Raw genomic sequence first — 25,486 nt, 5'->3', positions numbered from 1 at the left:
AAGAAGAGGCTTAGAAAACTTGCACCTTTGAAAATGTTTATTTAAAGTTGTTTGTCTGCATCACCGTAAATTGATATAGTTTAGACGCGAGCAAAACGTATGAAAATGTGTCCTGTTGTGGACAAACAAGCAAAATGAAATTACCAAAGTGGCATTTGGTTTCTTAGACGGGTTGTAAACAGCAACAGTGTGAACACTGCTGGCGAGTCTAGTTTACCATCAACTGTGACTTATGGGTGCATCATTACCTACATTCAGTGAAGCCAGAGGAAAACAAAAGCCTGACAACTTGTATATATATAAAAAAAAAAGAAAGTCTAATATCACGAAGGGCATCAGTTCAAAACAAAAACAGCAAGAAACAATGTATTTAATTGACTCAAAACTGTGACTGACGACTGAGCCTTTACTGGGAAACGACAGAATAAAAATGTGATCATTAAAAAAATGCATATTTCCACAACCAGAGCCAGATCCTGCACCAGCCAGCTTCTCTTGGACGCATCATTTCTTCTCATTTGAATGGGAGCGACTGTGGAAAAGACAAAACCGTCAACTCTTGCCATTCGCAACAACAGCAGCAGCATGTAAGAAACAAAACAAACCTCCTTGATCGTGAGAACGACCTTGAACGCTTCCGACCGTTGTCCTTGGAGACGGAGCGATACCTGCGCCTGTCCCTTGACACTGACCTGCGACCCAAGTCCAAGTTTAAATTGCATAAAGAACAAAAACGTCACCAGTTTGTCAACAGTTTTTGGGACTCACCTGCTGCGACTGCGGCTACGGCTGCGGCTACGACTCCGGCTGCGACTCATGCTCCTCTTTCTCGGGGACCTAAAGTGCAGGAGCATCATTTTCAGTCAGCAGCTGTCGCTTCAATCTTTGGCATCTCAGCCATAATGGTCCACAAAATCAGAAGTGACCACCGGAGACCTAATAAATCATCCAACTCAGAACAGAAGAATGCAACAACTGACTTTGGAAACTAAACCAAGTCAATGCGATGTACAAATCCTTTCCGGATCAAACAATAAATTGGGGTAACAGACCTCCAGAAGAGACCCCTTACATAGAGCGGACAAGGCGGAACTGGAGCACAGTTCAGCTCAAATCACTCAACGTGAGGTGCAATCACTACTCTGTATGAATAAACACAATTGACCAAACCCACCATTATTATTGGACGGGACTGTAGACCCCAAGTAGCAGGTTGCGAGCCCACGTTTGCTTAAAGCTCAGCCCTTAGAGGAGCTGGTGCTGACAGCAACAACACTCACTAGTGATGGGTAGATGAGGTTTCATGAAACAGTGTCCTGATTTGGCCTCTGAAAACGAGGACACCGTTTCATCAATAAGACTGTTTCTCTTCTACCCATCACTAACGCTCACCTCTTCACATGCAGTAACAGCAGTTATATACATGCAGCTTAGCATGAATACAACGGACACAGTCACTCACTGTACAGTGTCAGCTGAAGGCAGAAGATGGCCCCAAGCAAACTCCTGGCATGACTCCACACAGTTTGTCAACTGCACTTACTTCCCAACACAAGTGGATATCTACTGCAGTACTCATTTTCTTATTCTTTGAAATTCTTTTGCAGTTTTCAAATTTGCTTCTGCTGACCAAGACCAAAAAATGAGCGCACAATACTGATAAAGTTGTCACACTGGCCAAGTGCCTCATTTAGAACTGATTTAAATATGTGCTTGTTTTAAAAGGTCTGAATGTCCTCAGCTAAGATGGGTCTCTTTGCTTAAGTAAAGAATGTCAAGAATAAGACCTCACAAATAGGTCATTCAAAATGAGTACCGTAAATTCCGGACCACAGAGTGCAACGGAATATTAGCCCCAACCACTAGATTTAAGGAACCAAAATGGATCTTGTTCATACATAAGCCACAGCGGTCGATGAGCCGCAGGTGCAGTGGTGCTGTCTGCGCCGTAGAAAGGTCAGTGGTGCTCCCAAACTTAAAAATGCACTTAAAAATCACTTCTAAACTAGTTTTAAAAATGGACTCCAGCATGGAGACTGAAGCATGAAACAAACTGCCCAATGTTCTGAACTCTTTTGTTGACATTAAAGCGCTCAAAATGTACTGTTTTCGCCTGCATGTCTGCAAGTTCTGACACCACATCCGATCTCAGCTGCTGCTTCTCGTCTTCCAGGAGATCGACGCTGTGGGCGGAGCTGTCGACATGCGGGTGAAACCAGTGCATTTAGAGCAGTTTAAGGTCAATAATACGCCAGCGATTTCATCATTTGATATGATGAGGCTCAATATCTTGACAGCATGACGCTCTTTAGCCTTCAAAAAATTCATACATTAGCAGCGTCGTTGTATAAACTGCTGGATTCAGACCACGAGGGGAAAAAAAGCAGCTTGTAGTCCAGAAAGTACGGTACTTATTCCGCTTCCACTGTTACTGAACAAGTTGCATTCCACTTTCAAGGTAGAATGAGTCCAATTATTGTCAGCTTAAAACTGATGACAAAAGTTGACAATTACAAAAGAATAGAACATCAACTTACTATTGTGGGGAATTCTGACGCAATGGGAATGATGCAAGGAGCTGGACTGATGAGGGAGGTGTGATTGTAGATTTGCCACATGGAGATAATGTTGGTGATAGCAAGTTGCCTGGCAGCTTGAAGGAGTAGTTGAGGATTCAACCAGTTTTTTGTTGGGATGACAGAGACGAATGTGAGCCACCGGCGGTGACGAGTAACATGGTGGATTGCTGTCGAGGTCTCACACTAAATCAGAATTGTTGAAAGTGAAGCACTGCTGACGGGTTAAAGGCTGGCGGAACCAGAGGACGCTGGGCGCTGCACGCTCAGGAGTCAAAGTTGCAAAGGGAATTGAAGGCTGGCGGTGTTGGCCATGTGACTACAACGGACGAGGACTAGTAGACTGACTCAGACGGAGAGCAGAATGGTGGTGACTCTGAAATGGGGAATTTATTGATGGAAACTGGACTCAGAAGAAGTTAAACAACAAAGTTCCACTCAAAGTATGAAAGAAAACTTCACCATCCCTTAAAAATGCTCATGTTTAAAGAATAAAGAGCAACCTACAGTATAAACATGTCTGTTAAATAATGGTCACTGATAACTAAATAATAGTCTGTCCTTAAGGTGGATGGTGATCATCACAGAAGGTATTTAAAAGATTAAATACTGTTTGAGTGAGAACGTAACAAGGCTGAGAGACATGAGTATCTGCTGTAATTGAACATACCGTCTGCGAACAGGTGGGCTGCGCCTGCCAACACTGCGTGGACGTCTGCCCCAGGACGGAGGGGGGCCACGACTTCGAGAGCGTCTTTCACCAGTTGACAGCTCGACACGGACTCGGCAGCCACACATTGTTCTTGGATTAAAAAAATAAAATAAGACATTGGTTGAGGAAAAATACTTTGCAGCCTACACTACTAGAACACCAATTACCTTCCATCCAGTTCTCTCACAGCATCAGTTGCATCTCTCGGATCCTCGAACTCTATGAAGGCAAAACCTGGGGGGTTCCTGGCCACCCAAACGCTTCTCAGTGGACCATAGTAGCCAAAAGCCCTCTCCAGTTCAGTCTTGTTCCCATAGCTGCCCAAATTGCCTACATAGACTTTGCAGTCCAGGGGACAGTCTTTATTGAACGATGGATCTAGCGAGAACACAAAGAAAAGGTGGATTTAGCACAAAGTAAGTGGGCATCAAGGTATGAAGACTGCACAGAGGTGAAAAATCTAGTGACCTCTGTGGGGAGTGGGTGTGCCAGAACTCCAAAGAAATCCTGGCAGAAACCCTGTATATTATGATTGGTCTTACCATCATATTGACGGTTTATTCTATAGGTAATAATTGTGAACAAACATTTGTGAACGGACAACCTCTGTGGCATCAAGAACAAGCCCAGTCGATAACAGTTAATGGTAGCACCTAAAGCTACTTCAAACGCAGTTCTCTTGTCTTTTAGGTTGTAAAATTGAGTTTTAGGGATCCAACAACCGACATTTTAAGTGTGCACACACAAATGGAGTAAATAAACTGAAAAAAGTCGAACAAACAAACGTCAACATAACGAAAGCTGAACAATGAAAAAAGTAGAGATGTGCCATTATGAGATGCCAGCGACACTGTTCTTTGAAAGAAGAGTGTCAAAGTAGAAGTGAACATTCTTAATGAGTTCAGGATGAGAAAAGCAACCAAACAAACCAGAGTGAACAAATGAATTGCAGTCCTGATGAGAACCCAAGAGCCCTAAAGGGTTCTGATGCTGAAATGGCAATGCTTCTACTGGACGACTTCTCGCACTCTTGGTCTTGGTAAAGTTTGTGAGGAAGGCATTTGGCTAACACAAACAAACATGCGTTGACTATGCATCATATTAGACAAAGAGTGTAGTCAATTTTATTTCATTAGTTGACTTGATGCAATGTTCACACACAACATGATCTATTGCAACTGACTTAGAAACTAGCTCATTGCTCTGATGTCTTTCTCCACTTTAAACTCACAATAATGAAACATTGACAGAGGTTTAGGTGATCATTGACTGCGGGTGGTTTACTCATGACTTAAAAAAGCTGCATTCATTATGGAATACAGTTCCAAATCACAAAAGCTGCACCTTTAACTTTGTTCCTATTCTCTTCTATCAGTAAAACATTTGTGAACAGCAAGCTGCCACATGCTTTAGTCAATGTTTTATTTTCTGTCTTTTTCACACTTCTGACTTTCACTCAGTTGGCTGAAATGAAGGAGCTCAGTCCCTGGTGGCAAGCAAAAAACAGCTCCCTTTGCAAGTGTCTGTTTGAGTGCATCCTGTATATTACCACCTCAGAGTTTGCTATCCGTGATCCTTCCTTAAAAACGGAAGCGCACACGACTGGAGGGTGGAAATGGAGACCCGGTTTTCCACAGATTGCAATTACACTCTTCTACCAGTGGGAGCGGCAAAAACGAAACGAATATTTCAACTACGTAGTGTTGTCCTAATACAGCCTGACTTTAGCTTGAGATCGAGAACGTCTCGAGGGCAACAAGAATCCCCATCGATTGGCAGTTTCAATCTCACACACACATCAATGCACGGTCATGAACAAGCTGAGCCAGGCACAATTTATAAAGTGGCTATTTTCTTACCTCCCATTTCGCCAAGTCGAGGGGTCAGAAGTTAAAAGCAAAGGTACCTAAAGTAGTAAAGACAAACACAGCACATTATGAAAACATAATCGAATCAACTACGTAAACGCCTTCCCCAACAGTAACGCCGCATTCCGGACCGTCGGCAGTGCATCCGTGAGCCCACATCGCACTGAATTCAAGCACACAGGTAGTACCTGTTCAATGACGCCACCGTCGACGTCACAAACATGGTGGGCGCCAACATGAGACTCAGAAAAGAATAGCACAACCTCACTTACACCAGGTGGTCGCCGGCTTTTGTTTGGCTAGTTCGGAGAAAACGATAAGTTTGTGAGGTGAAGTTGATGAAGTTGCGGACCGAGCCACAAGACAAAGCATATGGTCTCGCGAACAAACGCACGGCTCCCCTCCCCCCTCACCCTAACATGCAGTTGTTAGCACGGGCGATGTTAGCATCGGCTATTCGAGGCCAGGAGCTTAAAACGAAGCAGCAGCGAGAAGATTCAAACAACATATACTTTCAAAATTAAGACCCACCTTTCTTGGATTAAAAAAAAAATAAAAAAGCTATAGAAGTAGGCACGTTTCGACCGGACCGTTTGCAAACAGCGCCTGAAGACGCCGGCAAAAGAGCGGAAGTGATGTTGGAATCTCTTCTTCGTTTGCGCTTTTCATCAGATTCCACAGTGCCGCCTGCTGCACACACTTGGAAATTTGGAGGGTCAGACCGGAGACGGAAAATATATCATGCAAAACTGAAATACTGAAATGAATATATATATATATATATATATACCTTTTCTTGACCTTTTTCTTGACCGGGCTTAACCACTGAAATCGAATCTAAAGAGTTGTTTGTGCTTGACCTGCAGAGATTTGGTCAAAAACACCTCGCACATAATTGCTCAACAGTCTGGCAAAACAGTCTGTTGAAAATGTAACATGAGGAAAGTTCATTGCTGCACATCGAAGACGACATTGTGGGTGAACAATCCAGGATGTGCTTGCCGGTTTATAAATGGCAACATGCCAAGGTCTTTTTCCCACTTCTCTGACTTTCACTTGTTTGGGTCTTTGCTCACTGGCTTGAAATGAAGCCGTTCAGTTCCTGGTGTCAAACAAAGCCCATTTCTAGAGTTCCCTTTGCTCGGATATGTTTGAGAGCATCCTGTATATCACCTGTATATATCACAACATAATTGTTATTGATGATTAAAAAAAAGATACATTTATTTTGCATTTCAGCTGGTTCTTCATGTAACAAAGTATGAAATTAAATAATCAGATGGCCATGATGAGAGAACTGGCGCAGTGAGCACCAGACATCACTGGAAACAAACTAAGTAGCTACAATATTCCTACATGAAGTGGGATAGTAACTGGTTCCATTTGAGCTGCTCAGTAACTGAAACTACTTTTTCCATGTCAATTTTGATGTTTACACTGTTTATTTGTCTATTTATTTCAAGATAGATGCATTTTATATATATATATATATATATATATATATATATATATATATATATATATATATATATATATATATATATATATATACTGAATTCATATATATATGAATTCATATATATATAATACTAACTGAAACTACTTTTTCCATGTCAATTTTGATGTTTACACTGTTTATTTGTCTATTTATTTCAAGATAGATGCATTATATATATATATATATATATATATATATATATATATATATATATATATATATATATATATATATATATATATATATATATATATATATACTGAATTCATATATATATAATATTTGGAACATGAAATATCAATATATTTCCCCTGAATCAATTTCTTCTACTAGTGACAAGCTTATTCTTTCAAAAAATAACTATTGTTAAATGTAGACTAAGGACTGGTATTTGGATTCACATAGCATCGGGCAGCCAACTTGTCACTCCACAGTGCCATTTCGCCAGGACGCCACGGACTGCATTCATCATATATATACACTTGGCTAGAAAAGCCAGACAAATGGAAAGTGTGGCCTGACAAAAGCCTCTTGTGCCAGAGGTTTACGCGAGTTAGGAGAGAAGTGGCAGCCCTGTGCTAACATGTTAGCGCTCTCTGCTAACCGCTGCTCAGTATAGCTCTGGGGGAACGTGGAATAACACCATCTATGTGATGGATGGTCGTCCTGGGCTGTAAAACTGTGGGGAAAGTTGTTGGCTAATGGTTATTTAATCCAGCTACCACGGCGAAACAATTTAGCCTCCGAAATATTACTGTCGGAATCTGTACTGGCTCCTTGATATTGCACATCAGCTACTTTAGATTCTTTTATTTTATTATTTTATTCATGAAGAGTGAATAATACTCATTATAAACATACACAAATACAATCACAGCAACACTTTGACCAAATGTTGGTGGGAAAAAATATGATGTGCATTCTTATTATTCATATTTAGATTAATAACTCACAATTGTGATATAAATCGGACAAAGAATCTCAATATATAATGTAAATCAAATTGGCAACCACGTATCGGGAACATATCGAACGGGGCCAAATGCATATTGTCCTGGCAACAGTCAGTAGCGTCAAATAATATGGATTAGAATTGCTATAACTAACTCAATTAAATATGATGATTAAAACAATCTATTTATTTAACTAATGAAACCATAAAGCAGCAGCTCTGAGTGGCAATAAGAGAATAAAAGTTCATTGCAAATGTTTGCAAATAAATATTTTCAGAGAACAAACAAACAAATAATATTTAATAAAATACATTTTGATAAATAAAATACAGTTTTGAATAGAAAAATTGAAGATTTCCAGATTTCCACATGTTTTCTGTCCATTTTCATCAGCAAAGCAGATGTTTTATTGCCGTGATAAATGCTGCCACTGTAGGTTCTTTGTAGTGGTGGCGAGACCATGTAAAGGAACAGTACGTTTCTCCTAATCACCTGTGTGGAGTTATTGTTTATCCCAGGACCTTGACTGTGCAGAACCTGTGCTTCTCAGGGCAAAAGTTCAGGGCTAAATAGGATCACTCAGGAGATTACTCCATGCACGTAACACAGATGGTTCGAACAAAAACAAAGAGCATTCTAGTGCTCCGCTTTATCCCGCCAGCAGTGGCCATCTCCTCACCTAATCTTATATATCAGCAGCTGTTCTGCACACAAGATTCTCCACTTAGCTGCTTCGGTGAAACATGGCTTTATTTTCTCTCTTCGCATATATCCACTTGGGGCAATGTTTTTCAATCAGATTAGCACAGGACATTCTGTTCTGTTTCACTTCCTGATGACAGTGCAGCCTCTGTCCCTGGATGAACTCACCCCCATGCTTCTAGTTACACCGCGACACTCATTTACCAAATGCTTCTCACGACCACATGTCAGACTCCCTGTAACCTGCCATACATGACTCAATTAGAAAGATAAACTGATTATGTCAAGGACTCTTTTTACAGTTATGTTCTGACTCAGGACTGGCACTGAGGTGTGTGTAGTAGAGAATGAGAGCTGGCGTGACACACACAGGGCTAAATCCTCGAGGCAAACTCATAGATATGTGTTTTTTGATTCAAAATGAATGACTTTACCACAGTGCTGACACACTCATAATTTTCTCTCCTCACAGACATTCATGAGTCATTATCGATACTAAGAATCACCTAGTTTCACTTACTCTGAGCCACACTCCGGCCCCGATCGGACCCAGGACCTTGAGTTTGGCATCTATGTAACATGGAACGCTAGGGGTTCACTAACCTGTGGCATCCGTACTTGGTTTTTTGTGTTGCTAGTAAGAGTCGTAGTTGACAGCACCACAGAGCCAGAGCAAAGTGAACACAGAATACTGATGCATTAGTCATATGAATCATATAGACGCACATTTATTTCTGACAGCTAAAGAATCCATTTGTCAAAATAAATCAGAAACTGAAATGCTGTTAGTTCTGCGTTCAGTTTGGTCTCAGTCTTGGCCATGACTCAGTCTGGGACCCTCCAAGTCTTGAACTTGATCTCCCTATGCTCTGGTCTCGGTCTCGACACTGTCTTGCAGGAGCTTCTCTTGACTACAGCACAAGTAGCTGGGACCCGTTTCAAGGCATCACTGTATACAAAGCCTTATTTCAATTGTATTTTTCATTTGACAATAGGTGCCCATTTACTGTTCCATCAGGGCTTAAGATGCTTCTGTGCCACGTCATGATTGGTCATGTCCCAGTGCAAGTAGAACCAAAATATTAAAGCGATTAGAATGCATTACTACTTTGTTAGCACTGCTGCCCCTCAGCAAGGAGGTTGAATCCAGCTCTGGACCTCTCTGGGTGGAGTCTGCATCTTCTGCCTCAGTGCGTGTGGGCTTTCTCCGGGTACTCCGGTTTCCTCCCAAAGACATGCTCATTCTAAAATTGCTCTGAAATTTAAATTTTAAGTCGAACTTCTGCATATACAGTCAGTAGTGTTTCCATCTCCAGTGTAAACAAGTAGCGCCACTTAGTTCAATGTTGCCATGGTGCATTGTCTGATTCAAAATGCTTTATGTAAACACGTCTATCAGAATGAATGACCCTCTTCAGCTTGTAACAGAAAAAAAGAATAAAATGTGTATGAAAAAACAAACTACAGATGCAGATACACCTCCCACCAAAATGGTGTGGTGGGAGAGTTTCTTCTGTCTGAGTGTGTTGACCACCGTGGCCATTTTAGGAACCAGAATCTTGGAATGGTTCTGTTCCTGATGGATGGTGATGGTGGTTTGATTTTTTGGTCATATATTGTGTTACTGTACTGTGTCATTGTGTGAGAGAATCAACTACTTTCAACCCTTGCAACGCATGTATACGCATGAATAATTTGCGACTTAAATAAATGTTCACATTTCACGACTAATAAACTGGAAACAAAACTCTCATTTAAGACAAGTCGTAAATCTGGGTAGTTCAATGGCCACCTTTAGAGTTTCCCCCAAGTTTGAAGTGTACAGGTACCATGAGAGTGTCAGTCAATAATATTGCTGCTGGCCTGTCTGGCTTTCACAGGTCATTCCAGGATTGTACAATCTCTGATCATGTCCTGTCACAGTACTGTACGTCACATCATAATAACAAGGATCATCATGTTCCCCCGCTATTGCTGTCAGGCCGTCTGCCACCTGTCTGTATCCCTGCCACCTCTGACTGAGCCGTCACCTTCTGCAAACTGTGCTTCTGCCGTCTGATCGCAAGTAAGAGGAGCGCATAGCTCGAAATTATGCATGGAATGACGGTGAGTCACATCATGTTCTGTTCTGCAAACATATGGGCCCATAATATCACTGTGTCCTCCCGAGCCTTGGCTGGACCACTAAACATCTTTCATTGCTTTTATTAGCTGTTGTCTGCAGTCGGAGCGGAACTGAAGAAAGATGTAAACACCGTAAAGATAGTGTTTTTTATTTGTCACAGTATGAAATGTTGCAGGTGAAAGCAGGTCCTGTATCGTCCTGAGATTAATACAGCATTCAGCGGTCAATTCTTTTCTCATTAAAATTCTTGTATTTATGATGTTTAGTCATGTACTTGTTAATATTTTATTTAAAAAAAAAGTAAGATAATAATTCCCACTAGCGCTTATACTGTATATTGGCTGGTTTAAAATGCTCCTCTAGAGGAAGTCAACATTCTTCCAGGTAATAATATTCTAATAACAACATTAGTTAGTAATTACAGTTAATCATTATTTTTTGAGGGGTAGAGAGAATAAGAATACCATAAAAGATGAGTTTTGTGGGAGGAATCGAAGTGAAGAACTGACAAACAAAAAACATCAAGAGCATGTTAGGGAAAAGAAATAGGAAAAAATACAGTAGATATTTATGAAACAATATTTCATGAGAAAATGAAAAATAACTTTATCCAATGGAGGTGAAGGATATATAATTTGGTATTAAATATTGTAGCAAACAACATAAAAAAGGAATATAAATACATTACAGTCATTGAAAAAATATGGCATTGCCATTGTTTTCAACACACAGAAACATGACAGATAAAATCATAAATATTAATCACAATGCACCATAGAATTCTATTTCAGTTTTGAATTAATCCACTTTAATATGGTCACATTCTGGTCATAATAAATAATTCTACATCAGAACAATATCATTTAAATATTCATTCTGAAATCATAATAAATATTCTCACGCGCATTTGGGCGTTTAATACATTCTTAGAGATTTATGGAAATTACTCAGCTGCTTTAAAACAGATGACTATTTATTAATAAAGTGATGCAGACTGCACTGATGCGTCATAAATGCTGAGTAGAGATTTAATTTAACTAGAATATGTCATAAGCCAGCAGAGAGTAGCTTGTTCTTGGCTGATGTCCATCTCTGTGTGCCAACATTTTTATTGCTTTTGGTCGGACAACAAACCATCAATATATCAATATGAAACATGCTGCATCAAAAACAAGTTGGTCCAACAGGTTGAGACAGCGGCAGTCCCTCCCACTGCATGTTTCGATCTCACCGTGATCCCTTCTCTTCAAGGCATCCGCTTGCAGCTCACGGTTCATGTGCTTGTTTGAAGGTGTTCATTTGAAATCGAAATGATTTTTGCTGACAGGCTCATATTCCTCCGTGGTGGTGGAGGATAGAAGCATTGAGCACATCAGCCTAGAGTGGCCTGAGGCCCATTTGTGCTCCCTCTACATACACAATTCTACCCATCCATTTCAAATGTTAGCGTCACTGATCACTTACTTCCATGCATTCTTTATGTTGGCGTTCACCACTATATCCACCGGGGGAGCAGCTCAAAGACAAAGGTTTACGACAATTACACACTCCAAAACCAACACAAGACTGTGGAAGAGGAATTGAAGATTCAAATGACGATGCACAAAAGAGGAAACAGAGGCAGTGTTGTCGAAGGTGGTGGTCGGTGAGGCCCCTGTTTTAATATATTGCCACTGGAGGACTGCTGGCATCGACAAAGACCGAGGACCATGTGCAATGACACATCAATAACAACATGCTCGTTTCCTTCACAGCAGAACATAGGTGTGAAATTCCACTTCCCCACCCTATTAAAAAAAAAAGCTCAGACACAGTCTTTCCTATTAAAAGTTTACAAATATAGAGAACAAATTAATGTAGTGTGTGACATTAATGATATTATCAATATCAACATCACATCTTAAAAGCACATATTTATTTACTAGTAGTAAAGGCATATATATATATATATATATATATATATATATATATATATATATATATATATATATATATATATATATATATATATATATATATATATACACACACACGAGCTGAATGTAATTCAGTAAAAAAAAAAAAATCTATGCACTCGGTAACTACTGTTTTATTTCCATTCCGTCGGGAGTAAGCGAGAGTCGGACACGAGGAGCGACTGAAGTCGGTGTGTGTGCTCCGCCAGTGTTGATGATCGTTGGTGTCAGCTGACCGGGAGAAGGAGGAGGACAGTCTGCTACGGTACAGGCTGTTCTGTGCTGTGCGCGGCTCGGCACAGAACGGGTTACAGGTCAGAGTGTCTATTGGAACACAGTGTTCTCGTCAGCAGCGGTGGTACAGCCGGAACATTGTGTTACTTTGTGGCGGCTTTCCAAGACCAGCCCTGCCTTTGACGCTCAAAACCCTCCCACTACCCTCTAAATCCCCCCTCGGTGGCGGACTCTCCACCTCCGGCTGGGTCATCGCAGAGCCGAGTCTCCGTGTGGACTCACCGGCACCTGTGACGTGACGACGAGCGCAGGAGGCGAGTGCGAAGCCGCGCTGGAACATCGAGTTCTTAGAGGGAGAAACCAGAGAGCTGCGCACGAGGAGAGAGTATTTCTTGGCTGGCCATATAAGAGGACCGGATCATACCAACGTGAGTCCCGCTATTTCCTCCGTTAATGCCTGCAAGTGTTCTGCGCGTGGATTCCGGTCAAGTCAACAATTTGATGGGCGAACGGGTGTTGCTGTGGAGTTGAACGGGACGAGGCGTTTGAAACGTGTGGGGACATTCGAGGCGATACAGCTGATGCTCAAGGAAAAAAAAAAACAGGGTATCGATCATCATGATTAACTTTGTTTTAGGCGATCACATCTCTAGTGGACTCAGTTCTGGCTTTCTGAAAAATTGATCTTCACTTCATAAATGCGGTCCAGAGTTAAGATTACAATTGAGAATTTTATTTTTAAGACATTTCAAAGGACTGGTGTTGAAGTGAAAATGGAACCGATTCTGTTTATGCAGTGTAAAAGACTGCTCAGAATTCTCAGCTATTTTTATTCCATCTCCGAGTCTATTTGTGTTTTCATTCTTAGAAAACACTCTCGGTCTGTTTTATTTTCACATGGGGTAAATTCAACGGGGCTACACCAGTGAGGTATTGACATGAGCACATTTGATCCAGGTTGTAACCACTAACTTATTACTGCACATAATAAAGATTTAAAATAAGATTTATATCTGAGATATAAGTGACTGGAGTTGTACTTTAAAACACATTATTATTGTGCTGAATTCACCAGAAAATGTCACCCATTCTTTCTAAAAGTGGCCAAATAGGGACCTTTGTTTAGTTAGACTTGGGTACAAGTCAACATTAAGAAAAGCTCTGAAGTCGAGGGGTGGGGGGGTTGATTTGCCGTTGTGGGATTTCCCAGAAGTAGTTCTGATAAAAGCCAACGCACAAGCTGTTCTTTCTGATCGCTGACAACCTGGTGTTAGTTCAGTCGAATAAAGCCCCGCTTGTGTCAGACAGTCCCTTTATAAAGGATGCGAGTGACAAAAAGGCCCGAGACAAAATGTACAAATATGGCCCTCAACTGTGTGTTGCTGTCTCTCGGAATTCCTTCTGCTAGTACTTGGACATTCATAAAATAACGTTTGTAAGGAACATTCGCCGTCCCTGTCCAAGTGCGTGATGCCCAAACCTCACTTTGCTCTGTAAACCTGAAACGTTTATCACAGTGTGACAGAGCTGTCTGTTGATTTTGCTTGAAACAAAAGTTCAATCTTAAAGTGTATTTTTACCCTGTGATGTAAACATTGGTTTCAGAGTGGTAAAACGCCATTAGGTTTTGGCAGCAGGGAACATGAATAGAGGGAACATTGTGTTCAGACACACATATACACTCCCCAAATACACATACACACACAGATACGCCGTACACTCTGAAACACACTGAAATGTACATGGAGTAGAAAAACAAACATTTTCACTGCTTGTGTCAAAGTAAGGCTGTGTGGTCTCCGCATACGTGGATATACACACACACACATATATATATATATATATAAATATATATATATATATAGTGGTGACCGTGGTTATATTTGTGTATTTATAAAGAGTATTATTCCCTCTTTATAAATATACAGAGCAGTTGATGTGCAGTAACAAGGTGTCAGAACAGGTTCTGACAGTAATATTTTGACATAATATGTATATACTGTATATAATGAATGCAGTCCATGGTGTGTTGGCGAAATGGTACTGTGGAGTGACAGTTGGCTGTGCAATGCTAACATCAGCTACGTGAATCCAGCAACCAGTCCGTGTTCTACATTTGACAATAGTTGGTGTTTCAAAATAAAAGCCTGTCACAAGTATTAAACTCGGCGGCAGACTCGCTTGAGCTCGGCTCCCGACTGTCGGCTCCCAGAGGATATGATGTCGCGGCCTCCTGCCGTTAAGTGTTTAAAAAATGGATTCTGGGGAAAATATTTAATTCAGTTATTTAATATTGTCATTAAAAACAACGTGATATATTGGAGAATCCATTTTTTTTACACCAGCCCTTATTAAGAAGTGTTGCTGCAGAATGATTTCCTCTTGTAAAGTCATTTTAAAGTGTGGACAGAGGAGTAGCCTTGTGAAATTTGGGGTCACGGAAAGCTCAGAACACTCCCTGAGACCCGACAGAAAGAGCCTCGCTGTTTGTTTGGCAAATTCTTCTCCTTGAGAAAAGGTGGCCTTTCATTCTCCACACGATTTCTCGAGTGCTTCTTCGTCAATGGCCCTCAAAACTCGCACATTAAAGTGAATAATTAAATATCCAGTCTGCCTGCTGGGCTTGTTGAAAAGGTATTCATGATTTCTTTCTCCTTCTTAGTGCTTTTAAAGATACCAGTGGTGTATGTGTGTGTTAGTATTGTGTGTTATCACACTTTCCAAGGTTTCAAACCGGAGTTAAGAGGCAGAATGACAAACTGGAGCCCACTTTAATTTTGTACTGATGTCTGTGAGAGTGAATCATCCCTGTTGTCAGGCTCTTAAGAGAGATGCTTGCAGTTCAATTCTGACTGGGCTGTTGTTCATCAACAATTTACACAGGTCATAATTTATAGTGAATGTATTGACACTGTGACACTGAAGGCGGCCATGATGTGAATGTGAATAGCTTTTTCACTTTCAGTTGTAAAACCATCTGACGGTGTCTCTGGCCACAAAACATGACCTTGTCATTGTGACGGCTTTCAGTATTTGAGTGTGAATGTGTCTTCTGACATATATCCCATGCGACGAATTCACTGTCTGCTGCTGTTATTCACTGATGCCGGAGTGTCAAACTCACCTGTTGTGTTTGTGACGTCACATTCTGTCTTTTTTATTTTGGGGTTACGTTACGGCCGTGTGAGATAGTGGTTTTTAACTGTAAACCAGAATCTTTTTAGAATGATATTATCCCTAACCACCATCTTGCCTTGTGATGGGGGTGCCACCCCACTTTTCTTTCTGATGGATGGATGACATCTATAATCTCAGCTTGCTACAGAAGAGCCTGCTGAATAGCAAGGCCTTAACACGATCATGCATGCAGTGGACGTGAGCTGGTTTTCAGGTGCACTTCCAGACACACATTTAAAGCTCTCTTGGCGCCACACAGAATAGTTGAATTTTACTCTTGGGCTTACAGTTTCATAACATGCAGTCCGGTATACAATTTTAATGTGATTTTTTTTTTGATAGAATCTTGTCCAAAACAGTGAGGAACCGTATGTACTTTCCAGTGCTTATTATATAAATTGACCAAAGCGGCATAGATTTACTGTTACGTAATGATGGTAGATGTGCGAGAGGATTGTTGTGTGAGTCATCACAGATCTTCAATATCACAAGTGGGACTGAGTGGATTGAATGGAAAGTTTAATCGAGTGATTTACCGGCACATTCCTAAAATGATAAATGATCTCTCGTTTTCTCTGCATGGAGTTTATGCGATGCTGTTTTTACCCTCCTGCTGGTGGATTTGCTGCATCAGATGCTTTCTTTTTTTCCTACAGTTGGATGTTTGATACATTGAGAAAGAAATGACTATGGACCAGGACTTGCCCGCCGAGGGACACGCAGCCTTGGCTGAGTTTGGAACTGAGGGCGTTGATATCACAGGAAGGAAGGACGGAGGAGTGATTAAGGTATTTTGCCATCAGTTTTGTTTCTGCAAACATGTATTTTTAAACATCTGTTTGATTTATAAACTGATGAGGGTCAGTCCATGCGATGTGGTGAGGTTTGGACACGTGGTACCAGGTATAAGGTGAAGAGAACGACAACCAGTGAGGTTCATTGATGTTGCTAGTGAGGACATGAAGAGGCAGGCGTGACCTGGGAGAGTGGTGAAGTTCAGGTGGTGGTGACTGACTTAGATATGTCCTTTATTTGTCCCACAGTGGAGAAATTCAACGTGTGTGTCTCTGCCGCAACAGTCAATGAAAACAAAGACACAAAAGACAACCAACACATTATATATATATATATATATACATATATATATATATATATATAAAATAAGATAATAAATAAATAATAAAATAAAGACACAACAAGATATTCAAGATACACAACAAACATCATACATGAAAGCACAAAGCCACAAGAGTGGATTCAAGAGGTATCAAACACAAGGCAAATACTCATGATATATAACCAAATATTATGACAAATAAATAATACAATAACTGCGTCCAAGAAAAATGATACAATCAGTCCCATCAAAGTTTACTATTATATAACCTGAGAGCAGTAGGCATGAAGGAGCGATGAATTCACACTGTATTATTGTGAAATTCTGTTGTCGTACGGCACTTTCATGGAGGTTGTCTTTGTTTTAGGTTGTTAAACAGCAAGGGATTGGTGGGGAGACACCGATGATTGGGGACAAAGTGTCTATTCACTACACTGGCAGGCTGCTAACAGGGAAGGTCTTTGACTGCAGCCGAAAACGCAAGGAATCTTTTACTTTCAATGTTGGCAAAGGTAAGGACCCCTTCTTATTCTTCAAAGTCTCCATGTCAATGACTTGTGGAGTGGTGGTGTCTTGACTTAACACAGTGGATTTGGTGTTGTTCATGACCCATGGAACATTAGGGGTCGCTTTGGCTATAAACAGTGCAACCCTTCATGTTGCATTGTAATCCGTCACCCACCCCAGATGAGTAAATGGGCGAAATGGTGTGTATTGTTAGTTCAAGTTTCTCTCAGGATGGTGTCCAAAAGAATCATTGATATGAAACAGGAGTTTCCATGACAGAAGTGGAAGTATGCAGGGACATCTATGAGAACAAGACCACAAGTGAAATCGTTTGAGAGAATCACTCCAGGTGAAACGACAAGTCGATATCACGTTAATGAAAGATAGCCACTCACAAAACTGCGTACATTTGCGCCTCCCCATCGCTGTGGGTGGTCATGGTAATCTAGATTAATAAGCAGCTGTGCTTGTTTAAACAGTGTCATTTCAGCGGTCTGTGGAGAAGGCTTACTGCTCATGTCAGACGTGAGTCACTCCTGTGTGTCACTCCTCACTTGCTGACTTGTTTGTCCAAATTAGAAACGTGTATTTTCATCGTCAATGGTTGCTTATTTTTTGTATGCAACAACCAGCCACTTCATTACCAGTCTCTCTCAGTGTGATGCCAACTTTACAAACAACCCTATAAAAATATCTGCATCTGTTATTGTGACTTGAATGCTTGACCCCATGACTGCTGGGGAATGCATCAGTCAGCATGCTAGCAATGCTTGCTGCTTTACTTCTCGGTCTGCGGTGAAGGGGAACTATTTGAGGTCAATAAACACCAAATCCAATTAATAGAAGGGATTTACAAAATTATGGTGGCGATGGGACAAGTTATTCTGGATGGCACAGCAAGTTTGGGGGTCTCATGGAGCTCTAACATTCTGGACGTGATTGAAAGTTACTGCTGAGGAGGGTGGTGTCTGCAACAAGGCAGGAGTCAGAGTCCTCATGGCTGCTGCCAATGAACCCGCCAGCAGGGTTATGAATTTTTCTTTTGCTTCGTGTCCCCATTCGCCCTTCCGCACATTTTCTGCCTGATACTCGTCTTTGAATTCATGAGGAAGTCACATGTGTATAAATATAAAGAGTACTCATTGTGGAATAAAATTGTGTTTTAATAATTTCACACATGATCAAGAGAATTAGGAAAGTGTTTTCTGTTTAGATTTGAATTCTCTGTGTGACCAGTGTTCCAAAACAAACCAGGAACCTTTGGCAAACAGACTGATGCAAGCGGAAGTTTGCGGCTGTAAAATAAATCCTGGCGTTAAGGAGTTAAAATAGCTAAGCAATGACATATAGACCTGTTGGCTTAATTCAAATGCTCAACAAAATGCTTTTAACTATTTTTCCATGTCATTTTGTGGTAACTGCTGAAAAATAAAGATTGCTGTGCTTCAGGCAAAACCAAAAATGATTTGATCTGGTTCACGATAATTCGATTATACTCTTGTTACTCCTTCTGTGTCACAAGTTCCAGGGTAAAATGTAGCTTCTTGTCTCCGTTCAGGACAAGTCCTCAAGGCCTGGGACATTGGTGTGCTGTCTATGCAAAGTGGAGAGCTGTGCACACTGCTGTGTAGGCCGGAGTATGCCTATGGATCCACTGGAAATCCTGACAAAATTCCGCCGGACTCTTTAGTACTTTTTGAGGTAGGCCCGAGAGAGACATCAACATTCCACCTGTGGAATTTGTGCACGGCCTGTAACTGTTGTCTATCATGATAGTCGGCTAGTCACTGACTACCTTGATCATAAGTCGACTAGTCAGCAGCACATTTATGGCCTGGCGGACATGGTGGTCATGCAGTAAATAGTAATTTAAAAAAATGGAACTAGAAATCTATGTGAATTCTTGCAATTGCTATGTTTCCTTTGATGATCCCAGACTTTAAGCCAGGCGTGTCCAAACTGCTCCTCGTAGGGTCGGGGTGGTGTGGGTTTTTGCTCTCACCAGTCAAGCACACCCAGTTCAACCAATGAGATGTGAGCAGAAACCACCGCTCTGACAGTCAACTGGTGACAGTGGTCAGACACCTGCTTGGTGAGGCTGTGTTCTTCATGGCCCTTTGAGGAGCAGTTCGTACATGCCTGTCTCTGTATATTTATGCAGTGACTGATGCATGGTTTCCTGTTCAAATATCAGGCGTTTGTGCTCTCCGCTCTGACACATTGTCGACTCCCATTTAGGTGGAGCTGCTGAACTTTGAAGGTGAGAAGCTGACAGAAGATGCTGGCATCGTCAGAAGAATAAAGGTGAAAGGAGAGGGATTCACCAGCCCCAACGACGGAGCAACAGTTGATAGTAAGTGTGCTTTCATCTTCATGGTGAGACAAAGGGCCGGAACATCAAACATTAGCTCGTATAATTGCAGTTCATCTAGTAGGAAGCTGTGACGGTCGAGTGTTTGACCGCAGAGACGTCAGCTTTGTCATCAGTGATTTCGAGGACAGCAACATCCCTGTGGGAGTGGATAGAGCCATGGACAAGATGCAAAAGGGAGAGTGCTGTGTGCTTTATCTCAAGCCAAAGTGAGTTCATGTTTTATATATTCACAGTTGTCTTCCAACTGAGATCAACACTTGTGTATGCTAGGAATACCTTCTGGTTTTGACTGCTCATGAGCGCTGGTCGGGGATGGTCTGGATAAGACCTCCAATGTGGACAACGTCGAATCTAGGAAGTACAAAACCCTCTTGTACCTCTGCTACAGGTATGGCTTTGGAAGTGGTGGAAAACCAGAGTTTAAAATTGGACCCGACAAAGATCTTGTATATGAAGTAACGCTCAAAGACTTTAAAAAGGTGGGTGACCTTTCTTCAATTATCCAGAGTCATTGGCCAAAAAATAATCCAACATTTTAACTTCTGAAGGCGAAGGAGTTCTGGGAGTTGGATTTACAGGAAAAGCTGAATCTGGCTCCAGAAATTAAACAAAAAGGGAACCAACATTGTAAGGTGAGGCGTCCCTCTACCTTCCTCAACTTTCCAATACTGTGACTTTGCATGGTGCTGAAGACGCTGCTGCTGTGTGTGTGTAACAAAGGCAGGACAGTACTACTCAGCGTCGATTCACTACCAGCGCATCATAACCTGGTTAGAGATGGAGTGTGGGAGCAGTCCGGAGCAGCAGCAGAGGATTCGGGACTTTGTTATGACGGCTCATCTTAATCTAGCGCTGTGCTTCCTGAGGTTGAAGGAGTACGCACAAGTTGTAGAGAACTGCAACAAGGTGGGTTTAAATGGTTGAACAGTAAACATGTTCATCTGCAAAATGGGTCTCAAAGCGGTCCTCCAAGGGCCAAAGTGGGTGCACTGACAACTCGGTGGATTCATGCTGTAAGAGAAGCACAGGAATTTGAATTCAATGTACTGCATTTTTGTGCAGAAAAAGATTCAATGGTAAGTTAAACTTTGGATCAGTTACTCAGGACAATTAGCCTCAAGGGAAATCTAGTGTATTGAATAGCTGTGTGTAACAAATGGCAAACCCCCTCCCAAAAACCAGGACCACATTGTGCTAAAAGTAACTTGACAAAATGAAATACACATTAAAATCCACAACTACTAACACAATTCCAACCAATCCTTGAGTGTCCTGCAAGATTCTGCATTTTTTTCCAACCACCGCCACTTTGCCACAAATTTGACCCTTCACTTAAAGTGCCACAATTTGGGTGTGAAGGATGCTGAATCGGTTAATGAAAGTCCAAATTCCGATTATTTAAACGTATAATAGGTGGAAGTCACGAGTGCAGTGCGCCGTCACCCGAACACTATACAGGGCGGACGTAAACAAACATGGCCGCCCGTGACAACCATCCCTCTCATCGCTATTTCTGACACACTTCATCCCTGTGGAACAGGACATAATTGCCAGTTCTTGTTTTAATTGTCTGTGTTAATGAGCCGCTGTACAACCTCGGTCACACACATTCCCCACTTTTAGCGCTCAGTCTCTGCCCTTGTGGGGGGATGACTTTCTTATATTTAGCATGGACATTTATTTATTTTGTCTGTGTGTGCGTGTGTTCTTTGCTCTTGAAATACTACTTCGTTTTACAAATCAAGCATATTTTGCTAAAATCTGCTCCGTTTTGGGGGCTAAAAAGTGACTTTTTTATAAGCAAATTTCCATGACCATAAATTATCGCAACTTTCCTTGGGATATTTTCAAAACCTAGTCCAACAATCAATAAAAAAAAAGTCAGTGAAATCTTGGCGGGACAGATAATAATCCTTGATGTTGAAGCATTAGCTCTGACTCAGCTGAGAGTAATACGGGTTTCTATTTTTCTTGTAAGGCTCTTGAGATTGAAGACAAGAATGAGAAGGCTTTGTACCGTCGCGCGGAAGCCAGACTCTTACGGAACGAGTACCACCAGGCCATGGCCGATTTCCAGAAAGTGCTGGAGATCAACTATGCAAATCGGGCTGCTCGCAGTCAGATCGCCCTCTGTCAAAGGAAAATAAAGGAGTGTGACGAACAAGACAAGAGGACCTACGCCAACATGTTTAAAAAACTTGCAGAGCCTGAGACCAAGGTATGAAAAGTGCCATTCTCACAGTCACAATACACAAACTTAAGGTGTTCTGACATTAATGTGAAGCATTGTAATACCTAGTTTCTGCCGGTCAATTTAGGTTATTCACCTGCAGGATGTGGACATGTACGTACGGATTAAAAATAAACATGCCCGCTGGTGTTATAGGGGCTCTATCTCACTCATTTATAAGGCCTTTATGATGATGTTGGACTCCAGTGGAGCCCTGCACCATTGACTTTTTTTGTATTGGAGTTTGTTTTGTTCAGTTCTCAGCTTTAGCTGTGGTTAATCTGCAGAAAAAAAGTTATTAAATTTTGTTTTGTCAGTCTGTGAAACACAAGGACTTGAACCAGACACCTGGTTGCTGATAAACTACCAAGGTCATTAAAGCTTCCTGTATTAAAATACATTTAAAATGCTATTTTCAAAGTACAATACGAAATGCAGGATAAGGTCCGGTTTATTGTGGATGGTAAAATGACGTTTTGCTGACCTCTGGCGGTAATTCATGCTATTATAAATTGCTGTAGGTGCGACTTCACAAATCACTTCATATTTGACTGAAGAGCACTCGTGTCTTTTGTTATATTGATCAGTTTGATACAACCTACGTTTTTAAACTATGAGAAAAAGTGTCACTTAAATTTGAAGAAGTGCTCATATATGGTGCAACAAAGGTCTCGACTTGTCATGTCACTTCTGCTTGTGACACAAATAAGCATTTGGTTCATTTGAGATTCTACCTTGTTATCTGGTTCATGTTTGTGTGAGGTGAGGCCTGGAAAATGTTGTTGTTCGGCATGTGTCCACCAACCAGCTTTTATTGAAGAGAAGTTTACACTAACTTATTTGTTATTATCATTTTGATGGTCCCGGTCAGGCTTCTATTTTAGCGAAATTGAAAGGAAGAGGAAAAGGAAGTGCGATGTTTAGCCCAGCGTGTTGGCGACAGATGCTGTTCACGCTCCTCGATTGTGTTGTCACCTATATTTGTGCTGCTGTTTCCATCCAGGTGGGGAAGTTGAAAAGAGATGGAAGCTCGAGGTGCAGTTTGAATGGTGATGTGAAACGTCGACGGAGGAGTCAGGACTTTCTCTCACACCAATGACTTTTGTTTTCTTATAAAATGAGTGAACTGAATGATTCACAGGCCTTGCAGGGACGATGTAATATAGCCACCTCTTAACCAAACCTCCATGTCATTTCATGCAGTCATTTCAGCGAGGATATTTGCCAAACAGCACGGACTACTTCACCACAACAGTCGGATGTAATGGATCAACACCACATGCGACTGACAACCCCAATGATTTTCCTTCTCCAGTTGTTTGATGCTAATGGACACGGGAAGAACACACTCGCCAAAACACCCTTTTGCTGTTGTCTGTCAAGACGGCATGCCTGTTGTTGTCAGTAAAACATTGGTTTCTTTTGTCAAAAGAAATCACTGTGCTGGAGGAACGGCGTCATCCCTGCATATTCCATTGATTGATCGAGCACATATTGTCATTGCAATGAATACAACAAAACAGCGCCTCCTCGCACATAAACAACACTCGACCCATGTGCACCAAACATAGCAAAATATAACACATAACATAAACAGTATTTAAAAGTATAACATACAAAACTACAGTGCAATATACCTGCCTATCATGATGTGATGCAGTATGTTAAGATGCTTTCCAGGTCACCAGCAGCCTCTGACTGAGGTTGTTCCTTGTTAAAATCCTGAGGAGGTGGATACGTTGCCGGGCTTTGACTAACAAGCCGAACATGTTTCTTGATTTATCAGATTATAAAGCGACTTGGCTGCGGTGGAAAATGCCCTTTAAATCTAGTATTCTTTATTCATGTACAACTCATGAAAACCAGATGCTTGACTTGGGAATGAATGAATGTAACCACATTTTGGGGTGTTGATGCACTTTGACTGCCAAACAACCTTGATTCAGTCAGTTTTTTTTTTTTTTTTGGAAGCAGTATCACATGTAAATTCATCAGCTGTCTTCACCAGAATCTTTGCATCACACGCCTGAATATATATTGGGGGTCTTGTACAGCGGGCATGACTTTTTTTTTCTACAGCAGTGTATTTATGAGTGTTCTGAATATTTATCCTCGACTAAAGTGACCAGGTTTGAGACAGAAGCAATGCCACACGTCAGTTGTGCCTACGTTGGGACTGCAAGGTGTGTAACAGTATGTGTAACATGTATTCAAAAAAAGCGGAGCATTACTTTCGATAATAAAGGAATTCATATGTTGAGCTGGCATTTATGCAAATATTTTGGAACAAATCGATGGTACTGTCTGTCTTATTTTTTGGCACTTTAAATACTTAAAATAAAAACTTGCATTTGAAGAATGAGTTGCTTGAGTTTACATGGAAAATAGGTGATGGAATTATTAAAGCCGCTGTGCGTAGTCTATTTGCCCCGCCCATCCCATGTTTATTCGTTTATGAGGAAAGACTGTGGCGAAACAGTTAAAAACATAATCACAGATGGCAATATACACAACGCTGTCCAGCTTATGCTTGCAAAGGCAACTCTAGGAGCACCAAGCATTCAACATCAGAGATGGCGCTCTGTCATGCAGCCAGTGAGGAGAGGCAGGATCCAGCGGGAGGCGGAGGCAGCTGCAAGACTTGGAGGCAGGCAAGAACTTGGAAGGGCCCTACACACTCTCTAGGCAGCCTGTGGAAGTCAGTGTTGGAGCGGATCAGTCAGTGTTGGAGCGGATCAAGGAGGAAACTATTAAAGATGATGCACTGCAGCTGGACAGGCCCGACGTCAGTTGAGGGTGGCCCCAGCACGAAAAAAGTGTCTCTGCACTCTCTAAGGACTATTTCAAGGGGTGAAAAAAAAAAAAAAAAAAAAATATATATATATATATATATATATACACACACATACAGTATATATATACATATATACACATACAGTATATATATATATATATATATATATAGTTTAACTAGTTTAACTTCCGAGGTCCAGGAGCAATGGTTCAATGTTGTCACTGTCATGGAGCTGTCATCAACATCAACACGCTTCCTTCACCAGGTTTTGGAATTAAACTCACAAGTTTCTGAATAAAACGTGTGTTATTATATAATTATAATTTATTATGTTTTCATTGTATCTCAAGAATGATTGATGCGGAGTAACTAAAGTACAGAGTCATGCTTTTGATCACAGGTGAGACTCTCCATGAGATACTGATGACTCGGTGCTGGACTGTTAAGACGTGTAACGTAAAACTTTCATAGCCATCACGAATGTCCCTGTCTGTTCATTATAGTTCTGACTCACTGAGCCACCAAAGCTTCATGCGCGGTGGGCAGAAGACACCGGCTCATTAATGAGCCGTAGAACACAGTTGGCTTTTCAACAGGTTCAGACGAACAATATGAGGAACATCGATCCTCCGTTCATGCTGAGTGAGCCATGAGACAAATTGTG

At 41.3% G+C, this 25,486-nt stretch overlaps 2 protein-coding genes across 3 annotated transcripts; one reads left to right on the top strand and one right to left on the bottom strand.

Moving 5' to 3' along the window:
* Window positions 1–19: 19 nt before the first annotated feature.
* Window positions 20–5,822, bottom strand: srsf3a (serine and arginine rich splicing factor 3a). 2 transcript variants are annotated; one of them, XM_053867761.1, is made up of 7 exons: window positions 5,688–5,822; window positions 5,148–5,194; window positions 3,456–3,666; window positions 3,247–3,378; window positions 769–837; window positions 606–692; window positions 20–532 (listed from the first exon to the last, which is right to left on the bottom strand). In XM_053867761.1, exons 2-7 carry the CDS (start codon window positions 5,152–5,154, stop codon window positions 505–507), a joined length of 534 nt encoding a protein of 177 aa, XP_053723736.1. In that variant the 5' UTR covers window positions 5,155–5,194; window positions 5,688–5,822; the 3' UTR covers window positions 20–504. The 2 variants fall into 2 exon arrangements, with proteins under 2 accessions (XP_053723736.1, XP_053723737.1); XM_053867762.1 differs by lacking the exon at window positions 5,688–5,822 and adding an exon at window positions 5,429–5,526.
* Window positions 5,823–12,690: 6,868 nt separating this feature from the next.
* Window positions 12,691–24,286, top strand: fkbp5 (FKBP prolyl isomerase 5). Its single transcript, XM_053867244.1, has 11 exons — window positions 12,691–13,051; window positions 16,457–16,588; window positions 17,285–17,429; window positions 18,983–19,125; window positions 19,663–19,777; window positions 19,848–20,004; window positions 20,187–20,277; window positions 20,347–20,430; window positions 20,519–20,704; window positions 21,777–22,016; window positions 23,032–24,286. Exons 2-11 carry the CDS (start codon window positions 16,484–16,486, stop codon window positions 23,125–23,127), a joined length of 1,362 nt encoding a protein of 453 aa, XP_053723219.1. The 5' UTR covers window positions 12,691–13,051; window positions 16,457–16,483; the 3' UTR covers window positions 23,128–24,286.
* Window positions 24,287–25,486: the final 1,200 nt, after the last annotated feature.

The sequence above is a fragment of the Synchiropus splendidus genome, chromosome 6, assembly GCF_027744825.2.
Source record: "Synchiropus splendidus isolate RoL2022-P1 chromosome 6, RoL_Sspl_1.0, whole genome shotgun sequence".
NCBI classification, from domain to species: Eukaryota; Metazoa; Chordata; class Actinopteri; order Syngnathiformes; family Callionymidae; genus Synchiropus; species Synchiropus splendidus.
Note: the sequence above shows the minus strand (reverse complement) of the source record. Positions and strands in the feature narration are given on the sequence as shown.

What these genes read in the sequence shown, in the direction of transcription:
- fkbp5 (XM_053867244.1), top strand. Translation starts at nt 16,484, where the DNA reads ATGACTATGGACCAGGACTTGCCCGCCGAGGGACACGCAGCCTTGGCT. An exon ending in ACTCTTTAGTACTTTTTGAG is followed by an intron (nt 19,126 to 19,662) that starts GTAGGCCCGAGA and finishes ACTCCCATTTAG; the next exon opens with GTGGAGCTGCTGAACTTTGA. An exon ending in TTGCAGAGCCTGAGACCAAG is followed by an intron (nt 22,017 to 23,031) that starts GTATGAAAAGTG and finishes GTTTCCATCCAG; the next exon opens with GTGGGGAAGTTGAAAAGAGA.
- srsf3a (XM_053867761.1), bottom strand. An exon ending in GTGAGAGAACTGGATGGAAG is followed by an intron (nt 3,379 to 3,455) that starts GTAATTGGTGTT and finishes TTTTAATCCAAG; the next exon opens with AACAATGTGTGGCTGCCGAG. An exon ending in AGCCCACCTGTTCGCAGACG is followed by an intron (nt 838 to 3,246) that starts GTATGTTCAATT and finishes CCTGCACTTTAG; the next exon opens with GTCCCCGAGAAAGAGGAGCA.